This window comes from Mytilus edulis, chromosome 1 (genome assembly GCF_963676685.1).
Source record: "Mytilus edulis chromosome 1, xbMytEdul2.2, whole genome shotgun sequence".
Lineage (NCBI taxonomy): Eukaryota > Metazoa > Mollusca > Bivalvia > Mytilida > Mytilidae > Mytilus > Mytilus edulis.
The window spans coordinates 29,865,231-29,884,325 of NC_092344.1; the positions used below are offsets into that span (position 1 = coordinate 29,865,231).

Here is a 19,095-nt window from a genome sequence, read left to right on the forward strand (position 1 = left end):
CGTTTGAAATCAAGGTTCTAAACCTTCCTTATTGAGGTAGAAAAAAGGGGGGATATATCAGTTTCGAACAGTTATTATTTTGCAAACGACTTTTCATATTTTACTACAATGACATCATAGATAATGATATATGCATCATTAACATTTGTGCATAGTCTCTTTTGAAGTGCCGAATATTAGATTTTAGCTTCGTTTATATATTATTTATTTTATATGCATTCAAATATGCATATATATTTAAATGACACTGGCTGTGGGTACATGGCAATGTAACAATGAAAGTTATTGAATATTGTAACATTGGAGACTAATTGTCAGAATGCAGGTTTGGGTATTTCTGGAACCGATTCATTACGAAATTAACAATAATATTTGTGTCGATGGTTACTTTTCTCTAGGACACCCCACTTTGCTCTAGAGAATCTCAAGGGAGAAGTTTATGTGGCCCTTGATTTTCATTAAAATTCCCTAATGTTGCCTCTCTAGTCTCTAATGTTGATATTTGAGAAATTCTTTATGCAACCATAACGACCCAATAGTCATGATAGTTGTACATGTGTAGAAATACAAAATATGGAGGAGTTTCAGGACTCCTTTAAGTACAGGACTCTGGAGTGAATGAAAACCCTCGTCAGAACAATGAGTGTTTTATAGGTTTAGTTTTAGTTAAAATAATTGATGATAATATTTTTCAGATTTTAAGATATGGCAGATGACCAGGATTTTGACCAAACACAGGCCTTGTTTCTTGATGAATTTGAACAAGATGAAGATGATGTATCAGATAATAAAAATAGTGTATGTATATAAAAGAAGATGTGGTAGATTGCCAACTCTCCACAAGAGACCAAATGGTACAGAAATTAACAACTATAGGTAACTGTACGGCCTTCAACAATGAGCAAAGTCCACACCGCACAGTCAGCTGTAAAACAATTCAAACAAGAAAACTAACGATCTAAATTATGTAAAAAAAATGAATGAAAAAAACAAATACATGTATGACACATCAACAAATGACAACCACTGAATAACAGGCTCCTGACTTGGGACAGGCACATACAAGAATGTGACAGGATACATGTAACATGTTAGCAGGATCCAAACCTTCCCTCTAACCTGGGACAGTGGTGTAACAGTACAACATAAGAATGAATTATAAAAATCTGTTGAAAAAGGCTTCATCAGATAGATAAAAGTATAAATACATACAACAAAAACACAGAGTGGACGTTGCCGGGTACTTGTATATATATCCCAACAACAAAAAGGAAAGATCTGAGAGTACTTACTCACAGCAAGTTCAAAGCCAGTAACAACTAATAAAAAAAAATTATACATCTAAGACTAAATCATGTGTCTATCAAGGCTTCCAAAACGGTCATATAGTCCGGACAATTGTATAATGTCCGGTAAAAGTCCGGCTGGGAAAAGCATGAAACGGTCTTTTACTTTTTAGATATCAAGGTCTATGGTAATTTTTACATAATTCACGATGTTTTTTTGACCCAATATTTTGCCTTTAACAGCCACACATTTCCGGTCATAAAAGTGATATGATGTTTAATTACTATCAAAACAACCCCTACTTCAATACTTTCTAATTTTAATCAAGGCTAATTAGTTGTTGGACAGCTGAAATCGTTGAACCCTGAAATCTACCTGTTAAAGGGACAGGTAAACTGTTTTCAGTACCGGACATCATATAAATTGATCGGTCTATTAACAATTATTTTTTAAACATTTCAGTGGTTTGTATCTAATTGATTTAGTCCAAAAGATTAAAATTATATAAGAAATACATTTATAAACATGATTTGATGAAAAATTTAAAAAGGTTTTAAATGAAAAATCGTCAGAACTACGTACTAGTATGAATGAACTAGAACACATGTGCGCATGTGCACAGGTGGGAAGTTTAATTATGCATCCTACATTTCTTCAAAAATGCTAAAATTATCATTGAAACCTGTATCTAAAGTTCATTTGAAGTATTTTGTTGAAGAAATAACGTGGAAAGAGCTTCTTCACTCAGTTGTGCTTTGAAAACGTACACAGATTTTACGTATCCGTATATGGTCCATGTTTTACCATTGTCATGTCATCATCCGGTTTAAAACAAAAGTAAAGTTTTTGACAACATCATTTTGCACAAATAAAGAGTCTAAGGCAGATATGAGCACGCTGATGTGCACACTTTGAATGATGCACTGTCAATTTAACAGTTTACGTCAGAACATCAAATTCATATCAAAGTAAAGTTTAATAACGTTTTTTTTTAATCTAATGTCAATCATTGGGATGGCCATCTGATTTATACTATAATTTATTTAAATTGCCTTTTGTGACTTAGTCTTAGGGATTAAAATCGGGATCAGATATAAAATGTCCGGCTGGCTCAAATATTTTTTGGAAGCCCTGGTCTGTATACACTGGAACATGTATATAATATAGTTTGTTAATATCATGATTAATATTTTGAACCCTTTATGTCTCATAAAATTAAAAAGTGTTGCAATAAAACAAAAGTGTTACCTTAAATTATTTTTATTGACAATTTTCTATGATGCTTTTTGAAATTGTCTGATAATCCTTTAAACAGTTTAAAGTGTGTCAACATGGATCAATCATTCCTTTGGTAGCAATATACAGTTAGGAAAAAATATTAAAATTTACGTTTTTATAAATTTTACCATACCATTTCCCTTGCTTTCTTGCTAATATTACTTAAAGATAAATCATTGCAGATTGTTTGTGAAATTTAAGAATTAAAGATTATTATCTTATTTCAGGTGGCTATTTTAAAGGTTTCCTGCCAAAAAGGCTTTCCTGAAAAATCATTTCCACTTTATGAAGGTAAAATATTTTTATATTTAAATTTATTTATTGTTACAGACAATTCATTTAATGATGAACAAATTTCTGTGATTTTAAGTTATGTTAGACTGGCAATTAAAAGCTTATCAGTTTACTTTTCTGTTCTGAGAACCTGTGTGAGTGATGTAAGTTGTTATCCCCCCCCCTTTCCTACAAAAACTGAACAAAAAATGAGAAAGTTAATCGGATTTTCTGCACTTGATGAAAATTGAAAGCTATACAATTCATTCTTTGTAAAAAAGTTATCTTGGTGTCATTTGCTTCTCTTCATCTTAAGCTTGTTACCAGTAAAAATCTTCATATGAGCAGATACATGTAAAGAATTCATAGAAAAAAGGAAAATAAAAGCATTTGACTTACACATAAATTAGAGACTTGCAAGTTTTAAGGATCTTGAGCTATTCATATACAGACTAAAAAAGATTACAAGAATAAAAAATCATCAAATTGTGATGAAAAAATTGTTGCATATATGAAATACTCTTTGAAATATTGTTTTGCTATAATCATCAAGCCTCTTTTTGTCCCCAGCTTGACATGTTGCAGGGGACATAGAAATACTTTGCTATGTGCCTGTCCTTGCATCATTACATCAGTGATCTGGTCTTAGGGCTCTCATATGTACAATTCTTGTTATAGTAATAAGAAGGGCCCAAATCTCAAAACGTCATATATTTAAAAGTGTAATTTTGCATAGAGCACATGGGCAAACAACTATTCACTCCCCATGACCCAGGTTGAAAAATAAAAACAATCCTTATTTTTATGGAATAACCTTCACAAAATCAAAACATTTTAGAACACTTTTTTGTTTAAACTTTAAAATTTATTGAATACTTGTGATGGCTATTTTTTATCAACATGCTTAAATATATTTATTTATCTACAGGAAACAATGTGATTGGGCGACATGAAGAATCTTGTAATGTCTGTATTCCATTGAAGGTAAAAGTTAAAAAGATTTATAGTTCAGATTAAAATGACTTTCATTATTACTAAAACTAGATATATTTCTATAAAAAATCTTGAATCTATTCCAAAATCCAACAAAAAAAAATAAGCAAGTTTTCTTAGGGATTCAGTTCAAATCAGTGTCAAGGACTGTCGATTTTGCAGTGAGTTGAGAGTATTTCAGGTTGAAGGTTACGCTGGGACTTTGAAGTAAGGAACATTATTTTATTATGTGCTGCTTGTGATTTGTGTCATGAATTGATACTAGTGTTTGCATAAGATCTTTAGGGTAGAGAACCATATTACTGTGGATTCATTTTTATTCGTGGTATACCAATTTTCGTGGGTTTCGGTGGGTCACAGCGAACCACGAATTTAAGAATTCAACGAAGAATAATCCGAGAAATGTGTATGGAGTTGGATATTTATTTCCGGTTATGTTATGCAGTTTTAGTAAAGTGTTGACTAGCGATAAACATTGTAACATAACACATGATTTTTATTGAAAGAAGATATAAGTATTTTGATTAAATCTATAATAAATATATATCGAATATCAGTGATAATTTACTTTTTAAAATTAATTAAAACTGTTCATGGAAAATAACTGCAAGTTGTTAATTACCGTGTCATATTTGGTTTACCTGTGATTAAAAATCAATAGGATTAAGTACGGGGATATTGCCCGTAGGTAATATTGTTTATGACAGGAACATTTATTTTCACACCTTATACTTATATCACTGTTTATTATATCGTGATTAGGGAAATTAGCTTTCAATCATAAAGTTTTGAATGCCTTATAGAATTCAGACAAGAATTTATAAATTGTAAAACAAACAAATAATTAGTTGTCTCTGCCCATTATTGTAATCGAAGTTATCAATGAACACTTTAACCTAGAATGACCAATTAAGCGAGGATTTTGACAATTCAAAACTTTTTCAATGAATTCCTTCTTTTTTGTTTTGTTTTATTATTGATCGAACCAAGGATGTTATATGATCTCCTAAATCAAAAAGAAATCCACGAATTACGTATCTAATTTTTGTTGTTGTAATCAGCGATCCATGAATTTACGTATACCACGAAACACCTTTTTTGCTCTATCCACGAAAATTGATACCCACGAAAATAAATGAATCCACAGTAATATTGATTGATTTGATCGAAGATGAGAAGATAACAATTAATACCAGGTTTCCTCATTAAGTATACTGAAGATGACCAATTTTTCTCTATTTTAGGGTTTATCCAGAGAACATGCATGCATTGAAATAAAGGGAGACTCTTTTCTGATATATGATAAAAATAGCAGAAACAAGACTAAAAGAAATCAGGTAATAGTCTTGATTTAAGTTTTTCAAATAAAGTCATATAAAAAGGATAGCAGATACCTGTGAATATAAATTTAAATTAAGATGCTACGAATAAGTAAAATTTCTACAGTAAAAAGTCTTAATATATTTCTGAAAATTTCATATCTGTCCAGAGTTCTCTCTTAAATTGGTATTGACTCATCATTTACTGATTGGTGAAATTTGAAATACAGCATAATTTTTCTTATGCAGCAAAAATAAAAAAAAATAAATACATTATGTCATAGTCATACATGTGAACCTCCCGACGGGAGTACAATAATCCTGTTTTCAGGGGTCTCCTCCCGTCCTCCCGTTTAGGAGAAAAAACTCCAGTGTATGAAATATTTCATGACTGAAAAATTTTCAGACACCATATTTGATAATTGCTTACTAATATCTGGGTGTAATTGATACCTGTGTTGAATTTTACCGGTAAATCAAAGAAGATGTATAATTAAATGGCTTCACTTAACAGCTTGGGTGTCAAACATACTGGTAATCAACAATGTTTACCTCTGGCTAACTGATGTTGTTACTTCCCTTTGATATATCCTGTTTTAAGTTATTTTGCTTTTAAAAATATAAATTGTAAAAAAATATAATGAATAATATTTTAATCAAATAATCGTATAAGGAAGGTCATTAAATGAATTTCAATGTTTTGGGCAGGGTTTAAGCTAGAATTTTGAAGGCTTTAGTCACTTTTTTTTTTTGTGAAACAGCAAGGGACCAAGGATTTACATTTCTAGCTGGCCTTCATCTTTGACTTTGTCAGATTTTAAAGGACTTATAGGCATGATTGGCAGTTATTGTATGATTTGACTGTATTGGCCGTTATTATGAAAGATTCTGACATGGGATGTGGAAATTTAGTTCACAATTTCTCTTCAGTTTGTTCCAGAGGACATTCCTGATCAACAAAAGTTGGAATCATTTTTATGCCCCACCTATGATAGTAGAGGGGCATTATGTTTTCTGGTCTGTGCGTCCGTTCCTTCGTTTGTCCGTTCGTTTGTCCGTTCGTTCGTCTGTCCCGCTTCATGTTAAAGTTTTTGGTCGAGGTAGTTTTTGATGAAGTTGAAGTCCAATCGACTTCAAACTTGGTACACATGTTCCCTATGATATGATCTTTCTAATTTTAATGCCAATTTAGAGATTTTACCCCAATTTCACGGTCCACTGAACATAGAAAATATTTCGTTTCTGTGTGTATTACATTATAACGTTGTGTCGTTTGTTTTCTCTTATTTTTGAGTGTAAATTCACATTGCGATAAGACGTGTCACGGTACTTGTCTATCCCAAATTCATGTATTTGGTTTTGATGTTATATATATATGTTATATTTGTTATTCTCGTGGGATTTTGTCTATATGTGTTACATTTTAGTGTTATGTCGTTGTTCTCCTCTTATATTTAATGCGTTTCCCTCGGTTTTAGTTTGTTATCCCGATTTTGTTTTTTGTCCATGGATTTATGAGTTTTGAACAGCGGTATACTACTGTTGCCTTTATATATCACTGCATAATCATTACCCTTATAAAACGTCTAAATCGATATTTGGAAATCATTTCATTAAGTTGGAACTGTATAAAATCCTTTTTGAAAGGAGTATAACGACGGAAAGGAGGTTGTAAACAAATCAAAAATAGATTATGTTTACTACTTTCAGTTTTAAAATGAAACGAAAACGGGAAGTGACACGAGGGTGATAATTTCAAAACAAGTCCAGATTCATCAGGAAATTATCATTTTTCGGTTTAATATCTTTTAGTAAGAGATATGTATTTGGCTCTCTCGTTTAATTGATTCTAAAAGATTTTGTATTTTACTTTTTCAATCAGGGTCTATTAATAGTCATAGGAATATTAATACTTTCACGCATGCGTAGCACAAAGTACAGGAAGCACCTGTTTACTCGTGAAGACTTCTTTCAACGTTTTGAATAAAGTTCTATATTTTAAATGGAAATTAACGAAGTTTTTGATTGCAATTTATATAAATGTTCGAATGACGAATCTGCGACAAAAGAACTTCAAATGCGAACTGTCCGGGGGTAACAATTTCGATCAAATGACAAAACTATTCTCCTGGTTGTTAAAATTCTGACTGACTGATTTTCCCGGGGAAATAATTATGATGGTCAATTATGAGGTTTATTAATAATTAACGGATAAGTGACCCATCTGATGGCGATGAGCAGATTAGTTGTAATCACAACTTGTTACACCTGTTGAAAATGTTAATTACCTGGGGGGGGTCATAAACTTGTCACAAACATAAAGACAGGTAGATTAACATTATTTTAATGCGAAATTATTTTTACTTTCAAAATTTAAGTGACGTAATTGATTTGAAATACTTTCGTCCATGCGAAAACCTTTTCGTAAATTACGAAAGTGACGAGCGCTAGCAAAATCACTGGTTTTGGGACAAATAGAAAAATATAAATTTATAAATTATTTAGAAATCTAGACTTCTTTTCAAGGATTAAATTGAAATTTATATTACGATACAAGTCTGACCTACAAATTTCAGCAGTGAATAAGAATCCTAATCAGATTAACTTCTAATATGTTCTTCGGACAGTTTTGTCAGTAAATTTATATTCAGTAGTTTGAAATTTTTATATGTTGTTACTGATGACAAAATAGAGGTCAAGTTCAATAATGACGATTTTGACTTTTACCGTTCAGGAGTTATGGTTCTTGAAAGATCGTAAAATGGCGTTTCCATTCACTTTATTGCATTTACTCATGAACCATTCAATCTAAGCTTTTCAAATTTTAATATGTTGATACTGATGACAAAATGGAGGTCAAATTTGATATTGACGATTTTCACTTTCACCATTCATCAGTAATGGTTTATGTGATATTGCCAGGACACAAATAAATGTTAATAAATCCAGTTTGCTGTCGTTGTGACAGCCTCTAGTTCTAATTTTGATTCCAAATTCAAGTTTTGACCCCAATTTCACGGTCCACTGAACATAGAAAATGAAATTGCGAGTGGGGCATCCGTGTACTATGGACACATTCTTGTTTTAATTATTTTATCATGTTATAAACATACTTGTATAGGCTAGCATATTTCTTTCTTATTTGTCTATACAGTTACCATGATAAGGAGATGGAGACATGAATACAAATCTATACACAAAGAAAAGGTCATAATTATTTATTTGCAAGCAATGAACAATCAATTATCAAAAACAAAAACAAAACAAGAAACAAATTCTTCAGTTTTCTTCTCAATATTTTTTTTAATAATGTGATATCACTCTGATTCAAATAGAAAAGCAACAAGGGTACTATAAACATTTTACATTTTGATGGAAATTCGATGAAAAAAAACCACTTTAAAAGGCAATTTCTACATCATATGGTTACTTTTACGACAAAATTTATGCTGATAAAAACCTGATCTGAGTCCTAATCTTCTTACCAAAATTTCCAAATCCCCTGATCTGAGTTTCACAGTCCATCACATGTATGCATTGTGTTGTTAAAAGACACTGTGATAGTGATTTAACCGCCATTTTATGTACTGCCTACTGGAAGGTATAAAGATTTTTATGCCCCATTTATGGGCATTATGTGTTCTGGTCTGTGCGTCTATTCGTTTGTCCGTCTGTCTGTCCTGCTTCAGGTTAAAGATTTTGGTCCAGGTAGTTTTTGATGAAGTTAAAGTCCAATCAACTTGAAACTTAGTAAACATGTTACCTATGATATGATTTTTCTAATTTTAATGCCAAATTAGAGATTTTATCCCATTTTCACGGTTCACTGAACATAGATAATGATAGTACGGATGGGGCATCCGTGTACTTGGGACACATTCTTGTTTATGAACCATTTAAAGCAGAAACTGTATTTTTTTTCTACAGCTATATTTAAGTCCAGATGTGCGATATGAGCTTAAGAATGGGGATGCCCTTATGTTTGGTGATGTTACATGTGAATTTTACATTGGCAATAAGGTAATGTATTGTTATATTATACTTTGTTATGTAGCTTCATGGGCGAATGTTAAACTATGTGACACATTTTTCAGTCCATTTGACCCACAAATTTTTGTTTCACAGGTTTCTTAGGTACTTCTGACCAGTATTAATCCATTTTTGGCAAAATTGAGGAGTTGTGAAGCTAGCACTTTTCAGATTGATGATAAAATACCTTCTCTCGTTTTTCAGATACTTTGAATTTTCAATGTTTGATCATTTTCCTAATACTATAGAAAATAATATTGAGAATAGAAATGGGGAATGTGTCAAAGAGACAACAACCAGACCAAAGAGCAGAAAACATATGAAGGCTACCAAGGGGTCTTCAATACAGAGGGAATATCCTGCACCAGGAATTGGGCTTCAGCTGGACCTTTAAATAAAAAATGTGTACTAGTTCAGTGCAAATTGACATCAGAACATATAGATCATACAAGACTAACAAAATCTGGAGGCTTCTAACTTGGGACCAGTGCAAAAAAGAGTGATAAATATTTCAATAGCTGCTTGCTTTTCTTATTCTTCATGCAACTACTTCTTATTGAATGATACTTTGAACAACGAGTTGGATCTATGCTTATCACTACAACTGTCAATATGTGCTTTTATGTTCCTGTTCTATTTAAATTTAAAAAACACAGACAACTGTATAGGTTGATGGTCTTTCCTTGCTAAAAGTTAGAATAAAAAACAGTCAAGAATGGACACAAAATGGCCTGTCATCTATGCATTATATATTTCAGGATGTAGATGCTGGTTCAGAGACTGGATCAGAATCAGAATATCAGACAGCCAATGACGTGAAGGATGTGACTGTTGAGTTTGAAGAAGATTATGACAGTGATAACAGTGTTGACTTGTTACAACCAACACAGGTGGGTGGATGTTTATATGTTTATAACACAGGTGGGTGGATGTTTATATGTTTATAACACAGGTGGGTGGATGTTTATATGTTTATAACACAGGTGGGTGGATGTTTATATGTTTATAACACAGGTGGGTGGATGTTTACATGTTTATAACACAGGTGGGTGGATGTTTACATGTTTATAACACAGGTGGGTGGATGTTTACATGTTTATAACACAGGTGGGTGGATGTTTACATGTTTATAACACAGGTGGGTGGATGTTTACGTTTACATGTTTATAACATGTTTATAACACAGGTGGGTGGATGTTTACATGTTTATAACACAGGTGGGTGGATGTTTACATGTTTATAACACAGGTGGGTGGATGTTTACATGTTTATAACACAGGTGGGTGGATGTGTACATGTTTATAACACAGGTGGGTGGATGTGTACATGTTTATAACACAGGTGGGTGGATGTGTATATGTTTATAACACAGGTGGGTGGATGTGTATATGTTTATAACACAGGTGGGTGGATGTTTACATGTTTATAACACAGGTGGGTGGATGTTTACATGTTTATAACACAGGTGGGTGGATGTTTACATGTTTATAACACAGGTGGGTGGATGTTTACATGTTTATAACACAGGTGGGTGGATGTTTATATGTTTATAACACAGGTGGGTGGATGTTTACATGTTTATAACACAGGTGGGTGGATGTTTACATGTTTATAACACAGGTGGGTGGATGTTTACATGTTTATAACACAGGTGGGTGGATGTTAATATGTTTATAACACAGGTGGGTGGATCTTTACATGTTTATAACACAGGTGGGTGGATGTTTACATGTTTATAACACAGGTGGGTGGATGTTTATATGTTTATAACACAGGTGGGTGGATGTTTATATGTTTATAACACAGGTGGGTGGATCTTTACATGTTTATTTATAGCTTGGTAGTTAGGTTGACTTAAGCAAGGAATATCATGGGTTTTATCATGGTCAGTCCAGACTGTAAATTGTCATTTAAGGAGAGAATTAAAATTTGTGGAATATAGTTTTGAAAAATGCCAAAACCTCAATTACTCTCGTTCAGCTTAAAGGGCCACTTAAGCTTTTGAAATTACTTGATTTCTAACATTTACTCCTAAAAAAAAATCTAAAATAAAGAAACTACATGAACAATTTTAATTGAAATTTGACTAATTGATCCTTAGGGCATCAAGTTTAAAGGTAAAAATGATTGTCCCCACCAACCAACCAACATTGCAAACATTGGCTTCAAATAATACACATATATGTTAAATGCATTTAATTGTCTTATATTTATATTTAAAACCATACTAGATTAAAAAAATCTGACAGAGGTCAAATATAAGAATGTCATGATCTACCAACCTACTGTATACTCATTTATGTTCAAGATTACCAATTTATTTTTAGAATAAGGAGAAATTATATTTTTATGGATTCTTGAAATCCACTAAAGTTGGTATCCCACGAATAAAAGTATTTATTTTCTTCAGGCATACACCAATCATACACAGAGACACAACACTACAAACATGACAAAGTCTTTACTGGTGGATGACTCTATTGTTGAAAAGGGTAATGTATATCTACCACAAATTCTATGTTACATTTTGAAATTTAAATTATACAAAGATTGGGAACTTGAGATATTTATATAAAAAAAAACAATTCTAATAAAATAAATCTATGGTATTCTAATATGTTTAATTTGATTATCAAGATTTGATAGACATTTATATTTAGACTTTTGCGGCAATTTAGTTTATAAACTCTGTTTTTGTTCTGTTGGTCACAAAAATTCCTGAATTTGAAATCTATAGTATACAAAAAAATTAGAATGAAATTTGACAGAACAACTTTTAACTATTTCTAGAAGTTCTCCTTAACATTAATTATTATAAGAATGATTTTTGTAGTTTTCAACCATTTAAAGATAGACTAACATTTCCACATATTGGCAAGTTTGATTTTAAAATAAGACATTAAAGACACCAGCCAGAATTGCTTCATTGCTCCTGAAGATTTGTGCAGAGATTAAAAGCAAACCATAGCTTTATTTACAAATTAGAATATGAGTTCAGGGACATATTAATCTGGAAATGAGAGTAGAACATAATATATTTATTTTGAAATGGTGCACGTGAGATACCAAATTTCTGTATTAATGAAAATTTCTTTTTTTTTTCAAATAGAGACTACATTACTGGTTGGTGAGACTCCTGCTCGACAAAAAGGTATCAAAGTTTCTTAGTGATTTAGTTAAAATTGTAACTTTACAACACTACAGTTAGTCAGTCTCCTTTTGAAAATGTTATAATGTGTTTCATGACAACAACACTGCAGCTGATGTCCTTTTTGGTAGCTTATCACTTGCAGAGCCCGTTAATGTACAAATGTATTTAAGCTGCCTTATTCTAACTGATCAAATATGGTATGGTTCTAGTTAATCTATTTTTCATAGAATATTAATCCATGGAATTTGATTAATGTTATATCTGTTAACATCATATTTGCTTAATTTATGTCATTTTTGACATTTCTTAGGCATTGATTTTTATGCCCCACCTACGATAGTAGAGGGGCATTATGTTTTCTGGTCTGTGCCTCCATTCGTTCGTCTGTCCGTCTGTGCGTCCGTTCGCCTCAGGTTAAAGTTTTTGGTGAAGGTAGTTTTTGAAGAAGTTGAAGTTCAATTAATTTGAAACTTAGTACACATGTTCCCCATGATATGATCTTTCTAATTTTAATGCCAAAATAGAGTTTTGACCCCAATTTCATGGTCCACTGAACAAAGAAAATGATAGTGCGAAGTTCAGGTTAAAGTTTTTGGTCAAGGTAGTTTTTGATGAAGTTAAAGTTACATCATCTTGAAACTTAGTACACATGTTCCCTATGATATGATCTTTCTAATTTTAATTCCAAATTTAAGTTTTGATCTCAATTTCACGGTCCACTGAACATAGAAAATGATTGTGCGAGTGGGGCATCCGTGTACTATGGACACATTCTTGTTTATTGTTTCTTGCAGGTGTTTTTTTTTCTAACATAGCATTTGTTTTATATGAAGTCTTTTATATTTACAGTAACAACTGGTCCAGTTATTGATGATTCTGGTTCTGAAACAGAAGATGAAGATGTTTTATCTAAAAATGTACCACAAACACTGGTTGTAGAAGGTAAGGGGAAAAAAGTACCTCAAACACTGGTTATAGAAGATAAGGGGGAAAAAGTACCTCAAACACTGGTTATAGAAGATAAGGGGGAAAATGTACCTCAAACACTGGTTATAGAAGATAAGGGGAAATATGTACCTCAAACACTGGTTATAGAAGATAAGGGGGAAAATGTACCTCAAACACTGGTTATTGAAGGTAAGGGAAAAAAAGTACCTCAAACACTGATTATTGAATATAAGGGGGGAAATGTACCTCAAACACTGGTTATAGAAGATAAGGGGGAAAATGTACCTCAAACACTGGTTAATGAAGATATGAAAAAAAACCACTGCTCAAAACACTGGTTATTGAAAGAACTTATGTATATAAAGTCAAAAGAAAGACAACACTGGCAATAGGGAAAAAGTCAAACTACATGTAGTTAAAAAAAACATTCCACACAAAGACTAAGCATATATATGTTTTTATATATAATTTGTGTTAATCTGATAAATATATGTATTGTTATTATTTTACCAATAAGATATGTAAAATATCCCATCATCAAAATGATCACCATATCACCAAAATAACACCACCACAATGCTATGCCTTATCTATGAGGAAAATTTAGAAAATAAATTGAATTTTGTAATAGGACATACCATTGTTGTATTTACCTTTAGTAAAAGAAAATGTCAGATGAATACTATGTCACAGTCAAATGTTTTTTTTTTTATTTAACTGATAGTCATGTCTTTTTTGTTTTCTAGACACACAGAAGGATGAAAGTGGTGATGCTGAAATACTTTATGCCCAGACACAGGCTTATGTTGGAGAGAGTGATGTTGGAGGTAGGTTTAATACTAGTAAACTAATTTCTTCAGCTGTATAAAATTGTATAGAGGAGAGTTACATTTAACAATGGTTTAAATATGGTAAATAGCTAGTCCAGTGAAACCTGTAAATTAGAATTCTAGCAAATATTTATCTCCAGTATGCATTGTTTCACACTAACTTTTACAAGAAAACTTGATTCCTTTTGAAAGGATTGTGATAATAAAATTAAATTGTTCTACGATTATTAAAACCTTATTAAAAAAATAAAGTTACAAAATGTACAAATGAAACAGCTTTTTCCTATCTGAACCAAATGTACTGAGTCTTGAAAAATAGAATAATTTTATAGTTGGTGTGCACAGCAAGATGCACGTACTTATGTTTCAGGCAGGTACACAGATAGTTGACAGGTTATTGTCTTTATTGATCTTGAATTCTTCCTTTAATTTTAGATGAGACTGATGAAGATGATAGAAAATTATTAACAGAACCTACACAAGCATTCACTGATGTACAGGACAGGTAAAGGCAAAAATCTTAACCTGAATAAAAGAAATGATAGCAAGAGAAACCTGAAAATAAAATTAACTGGTGTAAAGATGTACATGCACTCAAAACGCATACTGCATTTTCATTATCAATTGTATTTAGCACCAAATTTTGTGGATTTGGTTGGTATAGGTGAACCTCAAATTTAAATGACCAAAGAAGTACAAATTTTATATAAGCTTGAATGCTGACTTTTACAAATCCATGAAAATATAATGTTTTTTCAATCAAAGAAAATTGGTACCCACAAAAAAATTATGAATCCACAGTATCTTATAAAAATTGTCTTTAACAATGTAATTTCAACATATTATTTGGTATGTCAATATTAAGTTCGCCGAAATATTGTCAATGTTATAAAGTAATTAAAAGGCATCATTTTGATTGCGAACTAGATCCATTGGACATGTTTCCGAATAGGTGAAAATTGTGTGCAGTTTGATAAAAGACCTAAAAAAAACAAGCTGTAACTGTCGACTATTATTTCATATTCTGTACATAACATAATTTTTATATGAAACTATTCATATATTTTACTAATTTATGGAATGCCAACTGTCAAAACATAGTTACAGGATGAAAAGTAAGATAGTTCTTTTTTTTACAGACAGGAGGTAGAACCAACTCAGACATTTGTGGCAGAGAGTGACGAAGAGGATGAGGATGACAGAAAGGTAAATCAGTAATCCTCCCATAATTATCCAAAGTTCAGTTATCTTCTCATTGAGACTTAGTTCATTAGGACCCCGCCAAATGGTAGACGCCCTATAGTGATCAGTCCGTCCGTAACAAATTGTCTCTGCTCTATATCTAGAGAATTTTATGATTTCTTAGTTTATACTTGACATGGAAATAAATCTACATCAGAGGGTGTGTCATAATTTATTTACAACTTTTAGGTCAAAGGTCAAGGTCAAAAACTGGTTTCAGTTGACAACCCCATGTCCAAATGATAAAGATACAAATTTTTCCAACACATTATTCACAGGGGCCCACAGAGATGGCTCCCAGCTCAATGATTATTCAGTTCTGTTTGCCATCATATCTTGTTGACTAAATTATACTATCATTTTGATTTGACAATTTTCATGAAAGTTGAGAGCTTATAACTCTTTGCATGGGTTGTTTTCATACGAATTGGAAACATATATCGGAATCTAATGATTTGTGTTTTAGACAATTATAAGATCAGCATTTGTAGGAATTGAACACCTATTGTAAATATTCTCACTTAAGTGATTGACTCTTATTAACATGTTTTGTATACATTGTAGAAAGCTTTACAGTTTGCAGCAACTCAGGCCTACCATACAGAAGAGTTTGATGAGCCTACACAAACAACAGAGGTAACTTCTTAAGACAGTTCTTGCTAAACACATTTTCTACCCATGAAAAGAATCTTTTAAGATGACAATTTACTGATTAACAATCAGTTGATGTGTTATGCATTAGAAGACTTTAATCAAAATGTTAATTTTGAAGGCCATCATTCATAAAATTGAAGATGAATTCTATTTATTTGTTATTGTTGTTGGGGAGCTGATATATTTAAAATGGATATAGTCCTTCATTAGCTCACCTGGCCCAAAGGGCAAAGTGAGCTTTTCTCATCATCCGGCGTTGTCCGGCGGCGTCCGTCATCGTTAACTTTTACAAAAATCTTCTCCTCTGAAACTACTGGGCCAAATTTAACCAAACTTGGCCACAATCATTATTAGGGTATCTAGTTTGAAAAATGTGTGGCGTGGCGTGGCCTGGCCAACCAACCAAGATGGCCACAATGGCTAAAAATAGAACATAGGGGTAAAATGTAGATTTTGGCTCATATCTCTGAAATCAAAGCATTTAGAGCAAATCTGACATGAATTAAAATTGTTTATCAGGTCAAGATCTATCTACCCTGAAATTTTCAGATGAATGGGACAACCCATTATTGGGTTGCTGCACCTAAATTGGTAATTTGAAGAAAATTTTACTGTTTTTGGTTGTTATCTTGAATATTATTATAGATAGAGATAAACTTTAAACAGCAATAATGTTCAGCAAAGTACGATTTACAAATAAGTCAACATGACCGAAATGGTCAGTTGACCCCTTTAGGAGCTATAGCCCTTTATAGTCAATTTTTAACCATTTTTCGTAAATCTTAGTCATCTTTTACAAAAATCTTCTCCTCTGAAACTACTGGGCCAAATTAATCCAAACTTGGCCACAATCATCTTTGGGGTATTTAGTTTAAAAAATGTGTCTGGTGACCCGGCCATCCAACCAAGATGGCCACCACGGCTAAAAATAGAACATAGGGGGAAAATGCAGTTTTTGGCTTAGGGTGCTATAAACAGTTTCGTATAAAAAACTAGGGGTTATTCCCCAACTAAAAATAGACATGGAGGGAAGTCCCTTTTTATCAACATAATTGGTGAAAAAGTATCATGTTTTTTGTATTTGGTTGTAAAGATATGTTAATTAACTTCAATTAAAACAGGTTGAATGATTAAAATAATTTAAAAAATTAGATTAAATATTCATGTTTTGAGGGGAGACAACACTGTAAACAGTCTGTTTTTTTGGCAGTGAAAATTCAAAACTTATTTGCAGCCACTGTAGCTCTTTTCGGAGCAGGCGAACGTACCCTGAAGCATGAATTTTTTGAAAGACCAGGTAAAAATCTATGAAATTCATACAACTTTGATTATGAAAAATGTGCAGGTATCATGTCTTCAGGGGTGTGCACATGACCTGATTTCAGGTTTTTTGGAAAATGACGCAGTCATTGTTCCATAACTGCCGACCTGAACTTCATTACATTGCTCTGCCTACCGCGCTTGGTTTCGTATTTTCTATTTTCCAAACAAACTGGTATCTGCTTGTGTTATCATTATGCATCATTGTGTAGTATTAAACCAGCCAGGACCCAGTTTACACTGGTTTTTGCTTGTATTCCACTACACTCGAACAAAGTGTTGTAGTTTGACGGGAACCAGTTTTAGAATTTGTAAACTACAAAACGTAATCGGTTATTGTTCATTCCGTTTTGGTGTTTCATACCGACTTATATGGTTTGAATAAGCTTAAGACCATTCAAACATTAATGTGATAGGTATATTAAAGATTGTTTTACAAAAGGATTGAACTGTTTTACTTTCAAAGTCGTACTATAGGGATATCTGTCATATACGGATTTCCACTCTCACCGGTTAATTTCTTCTTTTACACGTGCTTTGGAAACTTCCTGTTTAATCGCAAGTTTTAAAATTGTTTTTGAGTGAATTAAACTTATTTTAACAATCATGAAGCGTTCCAGGATCATTTTAAAGCAGTTTCTTCTTCTCTTTGATGATTGAAAATAGGTTTTCTCAAGAAAATACCGCAAACGATCGCAGAGGAATTGAAACGTACAAGTCAAGTCGGCACCTGGTTAAATTGGCATCTAGTCAAATCGGCACCTATTCGACGTCAATTCGGCATCCAATAATATTTGATATAATATTTTCTATTCAATTAATTAATTACTGTTACCAAGTACATAGTGAATATGTTGTTGTGTATTTTGGTAAACCACGAAACGAAAGTGAATATGTAGTGTATAAAGGTAAACAACGAAGCCCTTACCAAAGCTGTTGTTTTAACAATTAGACAATTTGTGTAATTGTAAAAACAAGTCAATTATTAAAATAAAATGGAAAACTATGAGTCCCTTTCAATAAATCAAACTTTCATGCCAAATAATTAGCAAATTTAAGGTGTTTGTTTTTCAGTAAAGTTTAAACAGCATTAAACCAACAATCCTGTAAAATGCTCAACTGGTTAAAATAATGCAGAAAAATACACAATATCTCATGTATTAGTCCAAATAATTATGACGTCTGGCAAGGCTATTTTATTATTTTTCTGGGACGCCTTCCTACGACGTTCAGGTGCCAATTTAACTAGGTGCCAGTTTGACTAGAATTCTTTGACAAATGTTTGAAACTATCTGAGTTTCATTAGACCTTTGATAGCAGTAACAAAAAGATTATTTACTTAATATTTTGTGGGAGAAGGGGGTTCAGACTGTGTGGCATCAGGTCTGTTTGTGCCCAATACATTTTCGCACCCTACACGTTCGCACATTCACACTCTACTCATTCACGCCCAATTTTAATTCAAATTCAAGTTGAATAATTGGAAAATTATGGTTGTTGTTTTAAATTGCTTGGGTGTAAATACTGAATGTATTTATAGCTTGGTATGAGTAAAACATTGAAGATTTTAAAGGAAAAAACACAAAAGATAATTGTTTTTAACAGCTTGGTCCCATTGATCTGAAACAACGAAACAATAAAACATAGAAACCAAAATATAGCAATCCACTAATATAACCAAAACATGATAAAATTTATTCAACACGCAGAAACAAACATAGTCATGATAGTCAGAATCTCACTTCATTTTGAAACAAGTCAATGAAACAAG

General features: G+C 32.3%; 1 protein-coding gene across 2 annotated transcripts in view; it reads left to right on the forward strand.

Moving 5' to 3' along the window:
- LOC139511374 (mediator of DNA damage checkpoint protein 1-like) overlaps positions 1–19,095 on the forward strand; it is a 47,161-nt gene that overhangs the window by 156 nt on the left and 27,910 nt on the right. The window contains exons 1-14 of one of the 2 annotated variants that reach the window (XM_071298053.1): positions 18–36; positions 696–798; positions 2,793–2,856; positions 3,767–3,822; positions 5,076–5,168; positions 9,078–9,170; positions 9,938–10,069; positions 11,590–11,671; positions 12,289–12,330; positions 13,180–13,272; positions 14,025–14,105; positions 14,544–14,613; positions 15,248–15,314; positions 15,915–15,986. In XM_071298053.1, the coding sequence (XP_071154154.1) occupies positions 706–798; positions 2,793–2,856; positions 3,767–3,822; positions 5,076–5,168; positions 9,078–9,170; positions 9,938–10,069; positions 11,590–11,671; positions 12,289–12,330; positions 13,180–13,272; positions 14,025–14,105; positions 14,544–14,613; positions 15,248–15,314; positions 15,915–15,986 (1,038 nt within the window). In that variant the 5' untranslated portion in view covers positions 18–36; positions 696–705. Of the gene's footprint in view, positions 1–17; positions 37–695; positions 799–2,792; positions 2,857–3,766; positions 3,823–5,075; positions 5,169–9,077; positions 9,171–9,937; positions 10,070–11,589; positions 11,672–12,288; positions 12,331–13,179; positions 13,273–14,024; positions 14,106–14,543; positions 14,614–15,247; positions 15,315–15,914; positions 15,987–19,095 lie in introns of those variants that run through there. The other variant, XM_071298043.1, reaches the window with a different exon arrangement.